We start from the raw sequence: 15,257 nt of genomic DNA, 5'->3' as shown, positions 1-15,257 counted from the left end.
GTCTGCACAGTATAGATTAGTCACTTGCTAAAGAAAACAATACACGAGCAGTAAGGTCAGCTCTGTTTGGAGACGGAGTTCCAGTGCATTGGCCATTCAACCAACAGGGTTAGAATTGCGATCAAATTTGCCAGCAGTATAAAATAAAATTCCTGTGTCAGAACGGAGCTCACCATTGTTACAGGTTGCCCACCTCGCAGGTTTTACTCCGTCGTTTTACTCCAGCCTGTCTAGAGGTCAGATGCCCCAGTAGGCCACATGCAAGGCAGAAAGTAGTCTGCCTTGAAATTTGTGTCGCTTATGAATGGAGTCAATCCTGGACCATTTTCTCTGCTTTGTGCTGTTCAGAAAAGAGAATTAACAGATGATTAATCTGTGAGTTCTTTAAATGCATTACGCTTCCCATTTAGTGTCAGACAAATGATGCAGGGTTTGCAGGAAATCCCTTTAAGCAAACAGTGAAGGGCGCTCACCTCTGAGCTGAAATGAAATGGCTGCCTGGGCAATTTGTTGCAGTGCTCGGATACCTCCTTGTACAGATTGTTTGTAATCCCTTTGGTAACCTTGGCATCACTGAAGCAGTTTAGAAAGAAATGTTTTAAAAATAAATATCCCGCATTTCCTTTATTTGAAATCTTTTGAACCATCCTTGATCCTTAAGTTTTCAAGAGTAGAGGAAGAGTAGAACTCTGAAGTTCTGAGAGTAGAGGCTTATTCTTTATCAAAATGATTGTTGGGGCGCTTAATGAGCTTTGTGCCAGACCGGTGACTTCAGTAACATGTCTGCAGCAAGAACCTTGCTCCCGCTGGCTGGGCACGCCGCTCTGCCCAGCATGAAGGCTGCGCCCCTGTTCAGCTTATCCGTGTAGCTTTTATGTGTGTCAAGACACCCATTTTGAATTAAGACCTAGTCACCTTTGTATGGAGCTAGTCCCTTTAAACGGTTGCTGTGTAGTGAAAGGAAAGTGTAAAAAAATTTCTAGTGCAAATCACGAGAAGTGAGAAATGTGTCTCTTTCTGCGGGTTGGGATTATGTTTCTGTTAAGCAGAACCTCATTTTCCCAGTGCAGAAGCTCTTAAATCTGCAAACTGCCCTCTTGAAAAGAAAGTGCAAGAAAATCATACTTCAATCTTCAAAGAGAAACGTGACGAGATAAGGTGGAGGCTAATATTAGTGCGCGATAACCGCCTGACAGGCTCGCACTGCGCTGACGTGCCGTGTCACTGCCGTTGCAGACGGAGCGGAGCTCTTTGCTGGAGATGTAGCAATTGCAGATCAAGTGATATATAATTTGCTAAACTGCTTGTTAATTCTGTGATGTTATGAAATCTCCTGGGCATGTAATTACTACAAGTGTTTGCTTGACTTTACTACATAGCTTGACATATACCGTAGAAGTTTGTGCCTCGTAAAATTATGACCTAGGTATAAAATGCAACTATTAGGGAGCAAAATATTACCGTTAAAGGAGAAAGGATGGGACTAAAAGCACTCTAAAAATGCCTTCCATGGCTTGGAATTGCAAACATCCATACCATCTCCTGCTGATTACACGCGTTGTGGCAGCAATTGTTTCCCCGGCTGGGCTTTAATTTCCCCCAGCACATTGCCGTGCCGCGCTCCAGCCCGCAGTCACGGTTCTACCAGCAAGACTGTGAGGACTGCGTGGAGGGAGCGTGATTGACAGATATTTTAAGCCTTTTTGTGGTTCAGGATTAGTGGCACGTTGATGTGCAAGGGTAGGATGTAGGCTGCTGGGCCCTGCCTGCTGAGGGAAGCTCTGACTCCAGTAGGGAACTGGAAGGACTTTGGGATGCCGTCGGGGTCTTTCCTTCCCAGAGGTTTGGTGTCAGCATCTGAGCTCTGCAGAGCCTGGAGCAAAGGTGGTGCCATCTTTGTGACGAAATTGAAATCTCACTCCTTGTTATTTGTTGTGAAAGAGCTGCTGAGAGCCTTTCAAGTTAAGAAGGTTAGCCCCTGAGCAGGGGTGAAACAATAGCGCGGGGTGTTTGAGCTGAATATTGCAGGGTGTATGCTGCACCTGCAGCTTTTTTACAGCGTGCTGACCTGGCATGTTAAGCAGGTGTTGGGTTAGCCCCAGCCTGCTTTGTGCTGGGACATCTTAATCAGCGCTGGTCCTGTCTGCACATCCCTTAGGTCTAGAAAGAGAGGAGCCACGCTGTGTGCCAGTCTGGGGTGTTGTGGAGTCCTGGGTGGTCCCTTTCAAGAAGGAGAAGTGGTGCTAGAGATAACAACTAGCTCCTGGATGGATCCTCCTGGCTGCGTCCTGGTGGTAGCAGCCCCGGAGCTGCTTTTGCAGACAGTGAGAGCTGCCTCTGAAAGGCTGGGATGCCCAAACTTGTCCTGGATTATGCAGGCTTAAAGTCTTTGTGGAAAACACTGGTTTCTGAGTGTGAAAGCAGTATTCCTTGTACCCAACAAGTTCGGTGAGCCAGCTTTGAACATTAGACAAGTTGAGAATGGAAACAACCTTCGCGCTCATAAAGCAAAGTTTCAAAATTGGAAACGGTGTTACAAAAGAAAGCAGAGAAAATTAGGAAACAGAAAGATGCCTTTTAAGTGGGGCTCATTAGCAGCTGCAGAAGGAGGAACTCGTTTCTCATTTGTCTTGACTTTGGTGCTTCCAGCCCGACAGCATTCAGGGTCTGGCAAAGTCTGGTAGAGGTGGGAATCCATCCCTTAGATATCAGTTCTTTTTTTAAAAAAAAATATTATTTTATTTTTATTTTTAACTTTCTGGCTACTACTAAATGTAGTATGTAGGCATTTATAATAAATGTAGGCATTTTATAATAGCTCTCAAGCCCTCCTCGGTATCTCTGCTGATTTGGAGGACTTGTTTGTGGTGTTTGCATTTACTTGCCTGGTGCCCAGCAGGGTGGTAAGGAACTGGGCTTTACTGGAGAATGAATCAGAGGAAAACAATGATTTCAGACGTTGCCCTTTTATGTTTCTCTCAGGAAGCAGGCTGAATTGCAGACGTTTGGTAACATTTTACAAATCACATAAATAATTTTAATAAATCTTCACTCTCCACTCGCTGGCCAGTAAAGGCTTTCCTGCCAATAGGTAACAGAAGTTGGCTCTAACCTAACCGTGCTTTGCTTTACTAATTGCTTCCACTAACTGGAAAGTCTGGGAAAGAGATTTGGTGCACATGAGTGGAATTTGATGTGTTTCCCACGGAAACATATCAATTTATTTATTTATTTATTTGGTTGGTTGGTTGGTTTTGCCAGTTAAACAGATCTATTTATTTATTTATTTATTTGGTTGGTTGGTTTTGCCAGTTAAGGTGAAGCCAGTCAGGAGCCTCTATCCTGACCTCAAAGGCTACAGCCTGGTGCAGATCAGCATCCTCTGGAGCAAGTGCTACTGAACAGCTTGTACAATATTGTATTTCACAATGTTTCTCATTTTATATTTATTTATGTGAATATAGATGAGATTTTCTTGCTGCCATTAGTCTTTCTTTTTGAAATAAATTCCCACTGTGTCTCTCCACTCGGAGAGATCAAGCGGTTTGAAATCCGGCGCTGAAGGAACATTTGCTGCTGTGCCTCAGTGAGCTGCTTTCCTCTCCCCTCCCCACAGACCGCTGGCACCGCTGCGGCATCTCCTGTTCCCCACGCTGTGCTTTGGGACCTGGTGCTACGTTCAGTTCTTCCCTAGTGCGTTCCTGCTCCTGAAGCATGAGTTCTCCCAAGCCCCTGCCCTGTCTGTCTCTGTGCAGCGCTGGTCCCAAACTCATCTGCATTCCCTGCTATTCTGACAGTTTCTGCCCTCTCCCAGGAGCTGTTCACTCTCTCATCTACATCTAACAGCAGCTGCTTCGAGGCCCCGCATAGCTCTATCATGCTTGTTGGTGTCTGGTCTAATTTCCTCATATTCTCTTCTTGCTGCCTCCTTTTTCCCTAAACTTTTATCTCCCCATCTCCTTTGCATGTTCCAAGTCTCGTGTTTGTGTGGCTTCACAGCGCTACACCCCTTCAGCTCCAGCCTGCGCTGCGCTCTCGTTTCTGCATCAACAGGTGCTGCGAGCATCCGTGCTGACTGCTGAAACATCTGGGCTCAGAAAACATTTTTTTTTCCTCTTTATCTGTTTTATCTCCAGTGTCAAATGGGGTCTTAATGGGTAGGGGGTCTTAAAGGTGGGGCGGGTTCGCACCAAGTTGGCTCTGCTGTCTGCAAGCAGTGAGAGTCTCCGAGTCATGCTTCAACCACGTAGAGATGAGTCAAGGGAGGTGTCTGTGAGCCATCGGCCCCAAAGCAGCCTTTGCCCAAGAAAAGTAAGTTTTTATTGGCATTTGTTCAACCCAGTTGCCTCGAGTGCTATTCCTGGGGCGACCTGTGGGAGCAACGCATGGGGCAGTTCTGCGGGGGTAAATCCAGCGCTCGCTGCTCCTGGCTGGGAGGCACGTTAAGCATCACGGAGGCATTGCTGTACCTGGCTGTGCACAGGGTCCTGCTCTGCTGACTAAGAAGAAACTCTAAGAGAGAAATTTCTAGCCTGCTGGAAAACTAGTGTTGTTGAGAATTCTTTTATTCATGTTTTGAATCTCATCTGCTTTCCCATTCTGTAGGCAAACATGCTTAGTGTCTGTTGTGGTTTAGCATCATTTACCTGGTCAACTTTATATTTACAGTTATAGGTGAAAGACAGGGGATAGAAGGAAAAAAAAGTCACTTTGTGAAACACTCTCCCAATTTACCACGCCATAAAATGAGAAACTTTGGTGTAATAGCTACAGCATAATTATGTAAATGACATAATTTAATAATGATTATTAAATCCCAGCAAGTTTTATTTCTTTTCCTTATTATTAATGGTTCCTCTTGATAGCAAATGACAGGGTGCATATCAAAATTCATTTCTGTGGAGACACTGCATCACTTGGGCTGCTTGGAGTGTGGGACACCTTTCAGGCGCAGGCAGAGGGTGCTCAGCAGACTTGTTAACTCTGCAAGAACAAATGTCCATGAGGATAGAAGGAAGGGGAGAGAAAACTTGCACAGCAGCAAATATTTAATTAAAAGAGCTGCTTGGGCTGACTAGTTGTGGCAGCAGCTGCTTAAACAGAGATCAGTGCTTTAAATAACTGCAGCTAAATAAAAGACGGAGGAGAGTGGAGAGGAAAGCTCAAAGGGCATGGACTTTAATTGCAAAAGAAGTTTTCATTTTTACATTGCAGTGTCTTCACCAGCCATTAGCAACTTCCCTGCGTGTTTGGAAGACCACGATATCCACAAGCTCTGGGGTTTTACACCGCTGCCAAAGAGCAGAGAGGAGAGTGTGAAGGCAGGCAATATATCACCCGCAGCTCCTGCTCTCCCATGCCTTAGACATATTGGCTCTAATGAGGAAGTCTCCCACTGGCTGTTCTGCAAAGTGGAATAAAATACTAGTTTTATTCGAGTATTCTATTTCAGTAGCTAGATTTGCTCCTTTCTAGTGCTCCCTGACAGAACTACAGAGCCGCAGCCCTGCTCTAGGGCCTGTGGCCACTTCGACCTCACGCCAGGGAGCTGCCCTGGCCACGGGCACATCTCTGTATTTAGTAGCAGTCTCTTTGTGAGTCCTCTTTGCACCTTCTTAACCTGGCACACTGTGGCCTGCACCTCTGAAAGACCCCATGTTATTCACCTAACACGAAATATTATTTATAATAGATCAGCATGATGATGATAGTTCAGCCATAGTTGTATACATCTTACTGCTCCCATGGAAAGCAAAGCACCAAAAGAAAAGAGAAAGGAACATTACTGTTGTAACCACACTTGTGTGTAGTTAGTGGGCAGTGCCTTTGTGTTGTTTCTGATCTGTACTTCTGTCCTGTGGTTTTGGGAGATGCTTTACCTGACTCCTACCAGCTAGCTGAGGGAACAGACTCGGTATACCCACAATTTCCTTATCTCCACGTACTTGTTGGTAAATAGGTGGGTAACCATACATATTTAATGGCTTCTAGACTGTCTGGATGGTGTGTGTGCTGCGTGTTTTGCTTCCTCATTATTGTGTACCTAGGCACCTTAGTTGGACTCAAATCTGGATGAAGATTTTCTGTGTGATCACCTGAAAATAATGCAGACACTGGAAACTGCTTTTCTCTGTCTTCTCAGTAGTGAAAGGGCTGATGAACATGGATCCAAAAGAGAAACAGAATTAGTCTTTTTCCTTTATTTCAGAGCTGCTGCAGATACATTCAATATATTGTCAGCTAACTGTCTTCACTTTAGTTGATTGATGTCTTGATTCACTACTCTGAACAAAGGCATTAATGGAGAGAAGCAAGTGCTGGAGCTAAAAACTCCTCTGGTTGTAGAGTATGACAGCAGAAATGCTGCATGAGCAAGTGCAGAAAACTTTCAGTCCCTGCTGCCCACGACCAGAAGTAATCCTCACGTTATCAGCAACCCTGTTCCCTTGAAAACCTCGACACAAAACATCTCCATTAACATAAGCCATCAAAGCAAAATGATGACCTGATAAATTGTAATATTATGCTATTTAGTAGAATATCTCAGGCACTTCCATTAAGATTATGAACTTCTTCCTCGTTGGAGATCCCAGTCAAAAAAAACTCATCCCGTCAGTTTCTCACGTGCCTCAGAAGAGATCATTGTGGTTGTTCTCCTTTGGTTTTAGGATTTGATGCGTGCAAGCTGCCGGGATTCTCCTCTTGGGATCTTGGGAGCATACTTGGGGCAAGGGAAGGAATGGTGCAGTTCACCTGTCAGGGACGGATCAGAAACAATTCATCCCTAATGAATCAAGTAGGAATAATTGCTGTTTGCTGCTGGTTTTAGGGTAATTCACTTGCAGTTAAATACCTTCTTTTCCCTGTGCACATTGTCACCTTGCTACAAGCACAGGGAACTCTCAAGTAAACATGGACCCATGCTGTGAAAATCACTACACAAAGTGGGAACCTCATCGCTCTGCAGTGGTTTCTGTCACCGTCAGGTGATTTTCCTGCCATGCGGATGGCCCCCATACCACGCGCATGCCACACACTTCACGCAGCCCATTAGCTCCTGGGTGCTCTAAATTTCCCCCCCTCTTTTACTACCTGATAAAGCGCAGCCTTTCTCCAGTAACTTCCCAGCAGGAGACTGGGAGAGGGATGTGCTGATTTACCCGGGTTTTATGGGGAATGAGCAATCTCACTAAACCTTGGGGCTGCGGGGCAGGACCCTGCCCCACACCTCCAGCCCACCAGGGCTCTGCAGAGCCCCTGGCCCGAGCTGGGTCTCAAGGTGAGGCAGGGATCCTCCCGGAGACGTTGCTTTGCTATAAGGCATTTGTTGCTATTGCCACGAGAAAGCTCATGACTTTCCTATTGTTCTCCGCTTTGAAACAAGGAGAATGAGCGTGCGAAAGAACGAAGTGCCTTTGCCACAAATTCATTGTGAAACCAGGAGAATTTGCATCGCCTCCACTCGAGGAGGCTGTCTTCTGCAGTCTCATCTGAAAACAGACCGCAACCTGCTTTTATGTCCTTTGTGCCCGGCTGACACGCCGTCATTTCCAGTCATTCAGCCCTGGTGCTACTGTACTTTGTTTTGGGCTTCATGCTTGACCTATGAGCTGAAATGCTAATTGCTGATGAAAATTTTGAGTAATATGAAACTAGTTTCAGCCAGAAATGTGGTAAGGTCATTTAGGACATGTTGTGTCTCAAGTTTAAAATAATAGTAATAAAAAAAAGCTTCAGACTATGGTTTAATTTTTAACCAGCTGGTGTGCTTTCAGCTATATCCCTAAAGCTCGCATCTCTGCTGTTTTGCTACCAGCATGGGGGAGTGACTGTCACTGTGTGTCTGTGGGCTTGTGAAAAAGCCATGTGTACAACATTCCTCCCTTACAGCTTTATCTGCTGGTGCTGGAGCAGGCACGCTGATTCCACTGGTTAACAACTACTGAATAAATGTATGGCCATGTCTTTAGGAAAAGGTGATGCAACGGATACACTTTGAGGGTTAGACTGCTTTTACCTCTGTAAATGTATGCATATATAAAGCCAAGAGCCTTGTTTTATGATGGCTTGTGCAAGTATTATGTAAACTGTGCTTTATAATGCGATGGAGAAATATAGTCTAAAATTACAGTAGGATTTTTGAATTTAATTTTAACTTTAGATATCATAAAAACTTGCTAATTAAATCATTGTAGATCTCTTAGAAGTTTGTAAAGCATTTACATAAGCAATTTATGCTGCAGGATGTAGTATATACAGCTCAAATACACTATCTTAAATCCAGATTTTCCCCTGAAATAAAGAGATTGCTGCCATAGTAAAACTAGAAGGAGGCTAGAAGGAGTTAAGGGCAAAGGTATGGATGGGTTCCTACTCAGGAAAGAACCAAATTCATCCCTATAGACTTAAACTCACCTGTTACAGGGAGCCCCCGTGCTCCTGTAGCTGGGAGTTGCTGCCTCTGCCCTGCACATTGAGTGCAGCTCCCCATTCAGCTCTGCCCGGCCCCTTTGGGTCCCTCAAATCGTAACCGTTAATTTTCTGTGTTTTCTTGGCTCTAAGTGCCTAAAATAATGAGGGCTATTCTGCAGCCCGCAAGAGGAATGTTTTTATGGCAGGCCATAAAAGTCTGTGTTGCATGTCCTGGTTGCTGATGTTAGAGGATGGGAAGATGTGAGCGCGAGGCAGCAATATTCCCTTGTCCTCATGCTCCTGGCTGGTCCCCAAGGCTCCTAAAAACTACGCGTGGCAATTCACAGAGAGCGAACCAGGTGACCCACTTTGAAAACGAACTGGGGAAAGAGCCCAGAATGAGGGACTCATTGTCTCAGGTGATGGGGATCAAAATACATCATCATTTAAGAAAAAAGAAAAAGGTACTCACATTTGTGGAAGATACACCCATTAGTAGCTGTTATGGACAAAAGTTTAGGTGCACCACTTGTCTCAGAAGGTCATTCCACAGCTGTAGGAAGCAGCAGGATGCATGCACCTGGGGAGCAGTGCTCTGCAGTGCTGCTGCTGACCCATGTGGTCCCATCAGCAGGATCAGGCCTTGGAGTCACCGGAGTTCGGCTCAGTGGTGAACGCCACCACTCTCCGTAAGTCAGTGCACATGCTTGTATTTATTCACATATTTAAGAACATACATAATGGTAGCATTTGGCTATGGGGCATTTGGGTTTGTACGCACCTAGTTGTAGGAATGACCCTGCCAGCAGTTATCTCGATTTACTTATATGTGCTGTGCCCATGATGCTATAACTAAAGTTTAATGATGTATTTAGCATAAACAATATCCTGTTCATAGTTAATACTTATTTCTTTGCTTATGAGTAAGCTAAGCTAGACATTGATTTTCACTCTGTGGGTTTTGTTTGTTTGTTTGTTTGTTTGTTTGAGCCTTTATTGCCCCCACAGGCCTCGCAGGGCAGCCACCTTCCGAGTAGGTTTTGTCATAAATATCCTTAGCTTCAGACGGGAACTTTGTTTTCAGCTTTTGTGTAATTTGTATCAATTCTGTTGTTTTATCAAATGTTCTGGGTCTTAAGCTTGCTCACACAATTTTCACGGACAGCAAATACAGGGGTGGGGAGTTTTATTTAAGGTCGCTCAGCTTAAGTTTACAAATGATCCTCTGCAGGGCCAGGTCGCGTTCAGTCACCGTTAGGTGGGTTCAGCAGCTAGACCTAAATGGGTACTGATGTATTATTTATTCACTTCAAATACCATGTATTGCCCAGTTTCATGCTGGTTGTAAAACCAAACTCATACAGACTTGAAGGGAGCCATCCAAAGAGCACAATGGAAATGTAAGCAAAAATTTATTCAGATAATCTTAAGTTACATGAATCACATTGGTGAAATGGCAATAGGGAATCATTTTTTATTTTATTTTTTTTAGAGAAGCCTGAAGATCTCACATTCACAGACACCTCTAGATCCTAGAAGTGAGGCTTTGCATTGACAAGCAGTTACCAACAAGCAGACCACATGTACTGGTTAGAAGCCCCATTTCTGTAGTTTCCAGTCATTGTGTGCGTGTATAAGATGTGTAAGGCCTTAAGAAATATGGTGCTTGTACTGGATGATTTAGCAGTACAGCTCTTCAGCTGCTAGGTGTATGAAACAAATTAAATCAGAGCTGTCAGGTGCTGGGCAATTGTAAGGACAGAGTGATGACCAAGAGAAAGCATTAACCATTCGCAGCCAGCTTGTAAATGGCTTGCAAGCATAGGGTGTGATGTGCGGAGACTTCGGGAGGACAGCATTTTAGGATTTTGCTGGAAACAGCTGGGAGTAGACAGGGAACGTGCAAAAATGGTCCCCTGTGGGGAAGCGGTGGGACAGGAGATGCTCATGTGCGGCACTTCCCAGCCTCACCTTGCCGGTGAGATCACGTCTGGCGCTCCCAGCCACTGCCTGGCTTCTCCTCCAGCTAAACAGCACCTGGCGAGCCAGGCTCCCCACACCCCTACTTGTTTCCTAAAGCTTTGTCCCAGGGAAATTCGTGGTACTACTTACCCTGGTTCTTAAATCAACGGTGTTTCTCCTGCTTGTCCTGCTGTAAAATGTTTCACAGCCTTGCATGCATATTTCTTTAATCTTTATATGCATTCTGTCACATTTTTAGTTTTCATTTTGGGGGGCTGAAAGATCTAAAGACTAATAGATTCCAAAATTGGGAAGGCACAATAGCTGAAATCATGTTCGAAACACTTTTTCTAAAATAAAGTTGAGACATTGTCTAAGTGCACTGAAAGCTTGTACTTTACCTGTGCTGTCCAATAATGTTCATAAAGTCCTTGGCAAGATAAATAATGCCCAGGCTCCTCTCACTAAACCTCCTGGGAGTGAGGTTGCATCTAAAAAAAGTTTTCATATCTATATGCTACAGCCTAGTACCTGCTTGGGAAATATTTTACCACAGCAGGAAGACCCTTTCTGATTTGAATGATTACTTTAATCACTTCCAGAATTTGCATCATGGACTACTTTCCTGAGAAGTAACAACTTCCAAAAATAAGCTACTGGGATGGAGTCAGGTGAAGGTTATCTTCTCGCTGCTACATGCACTGAGACATCCAAAAGCTTTTAGGAGAAAAGCTGCGTATAACATCGACACCTGAAGTGAAAGGATGGGTCCTTATGAATATTCCTCCTCATCCTTTCCAAATATATCCAGACATATGAATGAGTCTGCAGGTGGTGTTGTGTTTTGTTGTGTTTTGTTTGTTTTGTTGTGTTTCAGGGAAATAAAAAGCCCTATAGCAGCATAAACGCTGCAGTCGTAGCATTACATTTAAGGTTTCACTAGCATAAATACCAGCCTGTCTCAGCTAACTAGCGAAGCAGGAAGGTTTTGTTACTCAGGGCATGGGAGAGCGCAGAGGTGTGTTCTTCCAGCCAGGGGGATTTAGTCAGTGCTCTGGCTGCCAGAGGGTGGCTTTGCCAACCTGGTGGGAGGCGATAAAGAAAATCGGAAGCTAGAGAAGCTGCTGGTCTTCTGAGCTGGGGGAAGTCTGTCACTCAGGCTGGGATTCTTTTTTTATCTGTGACTGTATCCAAGAATTAGCGTACTTAATTAAACTCCTGTGCTATACAGACACTTATCTTGCAACATATGGTCTAATTAAATAACCAAATTTTCATTTCTCATACCAGGAAACATTTATATATATATATATATTTTTTTTTTTTTTCCCGAGTTTTGTTCTGCTGTTCTGTGACTGGGGCCACCCCTGAAGGCTGTAACTTGTAATTACCAACAGCTTTTATTTAAGAATCTTGTAATATATATGTCACTGAGAAATTAAATTTGATTCTAGCTAATGAAAAGGTCACTTCAGAAATGTACCAAATATTAAGCTGTGGGAATTCAGTACTTTCATTAATATTTGCACTCTACAGAACTTACACAGCAACCAAATCGTGCATATTTTAAGAGGGAAACAAATAGCTGAGATTGATGCCTTTTTTAATAGTACAATGTAATTTCTCTTGGAAGCACTAGACCTCTAATCTGGGAATTTTGGCTGTCATTCTGCTACTGTTTATGAGCAATTTTAATGCAGTAATTACATGTAGGGAAAATTGTTCACTAGGTTTATGAGATAAATGGAATTTATTTATTTATTTATTTACTTTTGCTGTTTAGTCGTCCAATATTTGTATTGCATGTTTCTGGGAGCAATGGTATACAATAATGTAATCTGGAACGGCATCATTCCTTAGAAATACTGATATTTTGAAAGATTCGCTCACTGTAAGTAAAAGGCAGCTCATTAAACAAACAAATGAGCTGTCCTTAGAGCAATCAGTATTTACTATTAACCAAACAGCACAGTAAATAATGAATTGCAGGTAAGGAACTACAGATAAATATATGCAGTGAATTCAAATTACTTGAGTTAAGCCTGAGGCTGACAAAAGAGGGAAACATAGGGAGGAGGGGGAAAAGGAAAAAGGAGGAGGAATCAGAAATGTAACATTTCTTGTAGCGTTCTTGTTCGTTGCGCTGAGGAAAGGTTTTCTCCCATCAGCTTTTGCCACCCCAGTGCAAGGGATGCTGCAGCTAACTCCTAGGGAGAACTAAGGAGAATTTGGGATTCCTGGGAAAAAAACAGGTATCCAACTCAAGCTATGGGGCTGTTCCAGCTCCCTGCAGAGCAGAGTAGTTGTTTTTACCAAGGTCAAGATTTTGCAGGTTTTTATCTGGCTCACACTGGCCCCCAGGAGAGTGCTGTGCTTTGGCACTACTGAGACCGAAACCTGCCCCTTGCTGCCAAGTTCTTGTGCAGCTACCTCATTTATTTCTCCAAATTGCTTAAGCAGTTAAATTGTTCATTTGCTAGGAACTGGCACGAGATGAGAAATTTTGGTTTGGGGTTTAATCATCGTAGGAGCGAAGCATCGTGCTGCCTGTTTGGGTACGTGGCAGCGCTCGAGGCTGGGATGGATGGGGGAGCCTTGGAGATGGCGGGGGTTGGTGATTTGGGAAGGGGCTGAGGGGTGTTTGGGTGCTGGATATGGGGGGGGGGAAGGTCTGTGAGTTGGTGAGGGAATTGGCAATTTCATCTGAGCTGTGGGCTTGAGGCTTGGTGGGCGAGCCAAACCATGACTGTCGTACAAAGCACATGGTGCCTGCCGGCCCTGCCTGCACGTCGCCCTGACTGAGGTTACTGGCTTGATGAGGGATGTCTCCACCTGTCTGTCTGCTGAGGGCCATCATTTTTTTTTCCTTGAGTTTAATCTGTAGCTGCACAACGCTTTGTGCCACTCATGTAAAAGGAAACTCCCTCCTCCTCGGTCTGCAGCCATAGCAAGCTGCCTGCCTTCTGCAATGTCGGTGGCCGCTGCTCTAGGCCGCAGAGCACCCTCAGCACGTGAGGGAAGAAGAGGGCCTTGCTGCCATCAGTGCTCCACTTGGGAGCAGCAAGCCTGGTCGGACTTGTGTGAACAGAAACTGCAGCTGTGTGGCTGGGAGACTGCTGTCAGAGCTTCTGTGTCACTGTAAATGCCGGGGGTGGGTCTGGACCTGAGGGTCTGTGAGCACCAGGAAATCCCACACAGGCCGAGGCTGCGCAGCTGTCAGCTATCGGCACTTGGGGGATCTGGGTGCCTCCAGGCCGCATGTGCCCACCACACACTGGGCTGCAGTAGGGAATAAGGATTTTACTGGACAGAGCTTTGGAAGGGCCTCTTCCTCGCAAGTCAGGGCTAGGAGGAATCAAGCCAAAGGAAATTTCTACTGCCACAAACCAGAGTGTGCTGCTGCTGCTGGGTGCTGCCTTAGCTGCACCTAGTGGGTCCCTGTCCCCGTGTCCCTGTCTGTGCTGTTCCCCTCCGCCCGGCGAGGCACTGAGCAGATCAGCAGCTTCTTCCACTAGCGAATGCTTGGTGCCTAAGATACTTATAAGACATCTGTTTTTTAGCCTCATTTCTACACAAATGAGGCTTATGGGATTATCATGTCTGTCTGTTGTCCTCTCGTTGGCCAATTTCAATCTTAAACCAGGGATTTTGGTCTCAAAGATGTTGATTTGCAGGAAGGTTGAAGGAATAAAAATTATCCTGGTAGCACCTTTACAGAAAGGAGAGCTGACACGAGAGGGAACATGCTGGGTGAAGGAAATCTCAGCTCTGTGCTTTGTAGGGCCCTGGCTTGAACAAGCTGAAGGGGCTGTGCAGCTGATGCATTGGGTCGTCCCTGCATCGTAGCAGCCCTGTCTCAGAAACTGCTCCTGCAAAATTATCCTGACAGCTGAAGTCTAAATTTTTCATGACGGATGTTCTGTAAGTGCTATGAGTTAGCAGATACAAAACATACCATACGCTCATTAATATTTCACTGAGATATTGCAAGTGGTGCTGATAACTGAAACCCTCCATGCACCTACATTTCTAGGGCTCTCCCTCCTTTACTCCTCTGTGAGTTGCACTTAAACACTAATTAGAGCTGAAATTTTTCTCCTGTGGCTGGTGCCCGGCATTTTTGCCTTGTAATGCAGAGCCTAATGATGTACAATGGATTGTGTAAAACCTACCTGCAGTAGTTCTGGGATTATGGAATAAAAGCAGAGGTTTCATGCTCTGGTCCTTATTAATGAACTAAATTGGATTAAGCCTCCTTTTTTAGACATAAATGAAAGATAAAAGACATATGAGATTTATGAGTAAGGTCATTAAAGTACTAAATTTCTCTCATTAGGTCTGTTACATTACTTTCCAACTTGCACAACTCTCATTAGAAAAATTTATGAACTGGAATGATTACAAATATACCATGTTTTAAGCCATCCCTGCTTTTAATTGCAAAGCAAAAAATAATTATAGTTCTGTGCTATAATTGATATGTACTTTTTTTGCAAGTATTTTTTGTTAGAGATTTAATGTAGAGCCTTCCCAAAGCCAGGGTGTGGGGGGAGAGGAGAGGAAACTATACCACTTTGTGCAATTTAGCTGCAAATCCTGAAGCATTGCTTTACTTTAGTAACCTCATTAGAACCAAGTTAATATTGCAAGCTAATATGGCTCTTTCTTCTCCTTGCTAGACGTCCAATTTCCCATTCTTACATCTGATTTGAATTGATGGTGAGAGGAAGCATAAGGTATCTCTCATTCTGTTTGGACTCCTTGTTTACAGAAGAGTGATGGAGATGCTATTACGCACAAAAAGGATCACCATATGCCTGTTTTTCTTTGTACTGAGTTTGGCAGCAGCTATTGAAATACCATTATCAGGTGAGTTGTAGCTA

General features: G+C 44.3%; 1 protein-coding gene across 9 annotated transcripts in view; it reads left to right on the top strand.

Annotated features, from left to right (window-relative positions):
- CHL1 (cell adhesion molecule L1 like) overlaps positions 1-15,257 on the top strand; it is a 127,932-nt gene that overhangs the window by 54,913 nt on the left and 57,762 nt on the right. For all 9 annotated transcript variants that reach the window (XR_013955416.1, XM_080605754.1, XM_080605759.1 and 6 more), the window contains one exon: positions 15,054-15,243. Coding sequence is in view for 8 of the 9 variants with exons in the window: in XM_080605754.1 (XP_080461880.1) it covers positions 15,153-15,243 (91 nt within the window). In the remaining variant the exon portion in view is untranslated. The remainder of the gene's footprint in view (positions 1-15,053; positions 15,244-15,257) is intronic.

The sequence above is a fragment of the Anser brachyrhynchus genome (assembly GCF_964034855.1).
Source record: "Anser brachyrhynchus genome assembly, chromosome: 10".
NCBI lineage: Eukaryota > Metazoa > Chordata > Aves > Anseriformes > Anatidae > Anser > Anser brachyrhynchus.
This window is presented reverse-complemented; position numbering and strand designations above follow the sequence as displayed.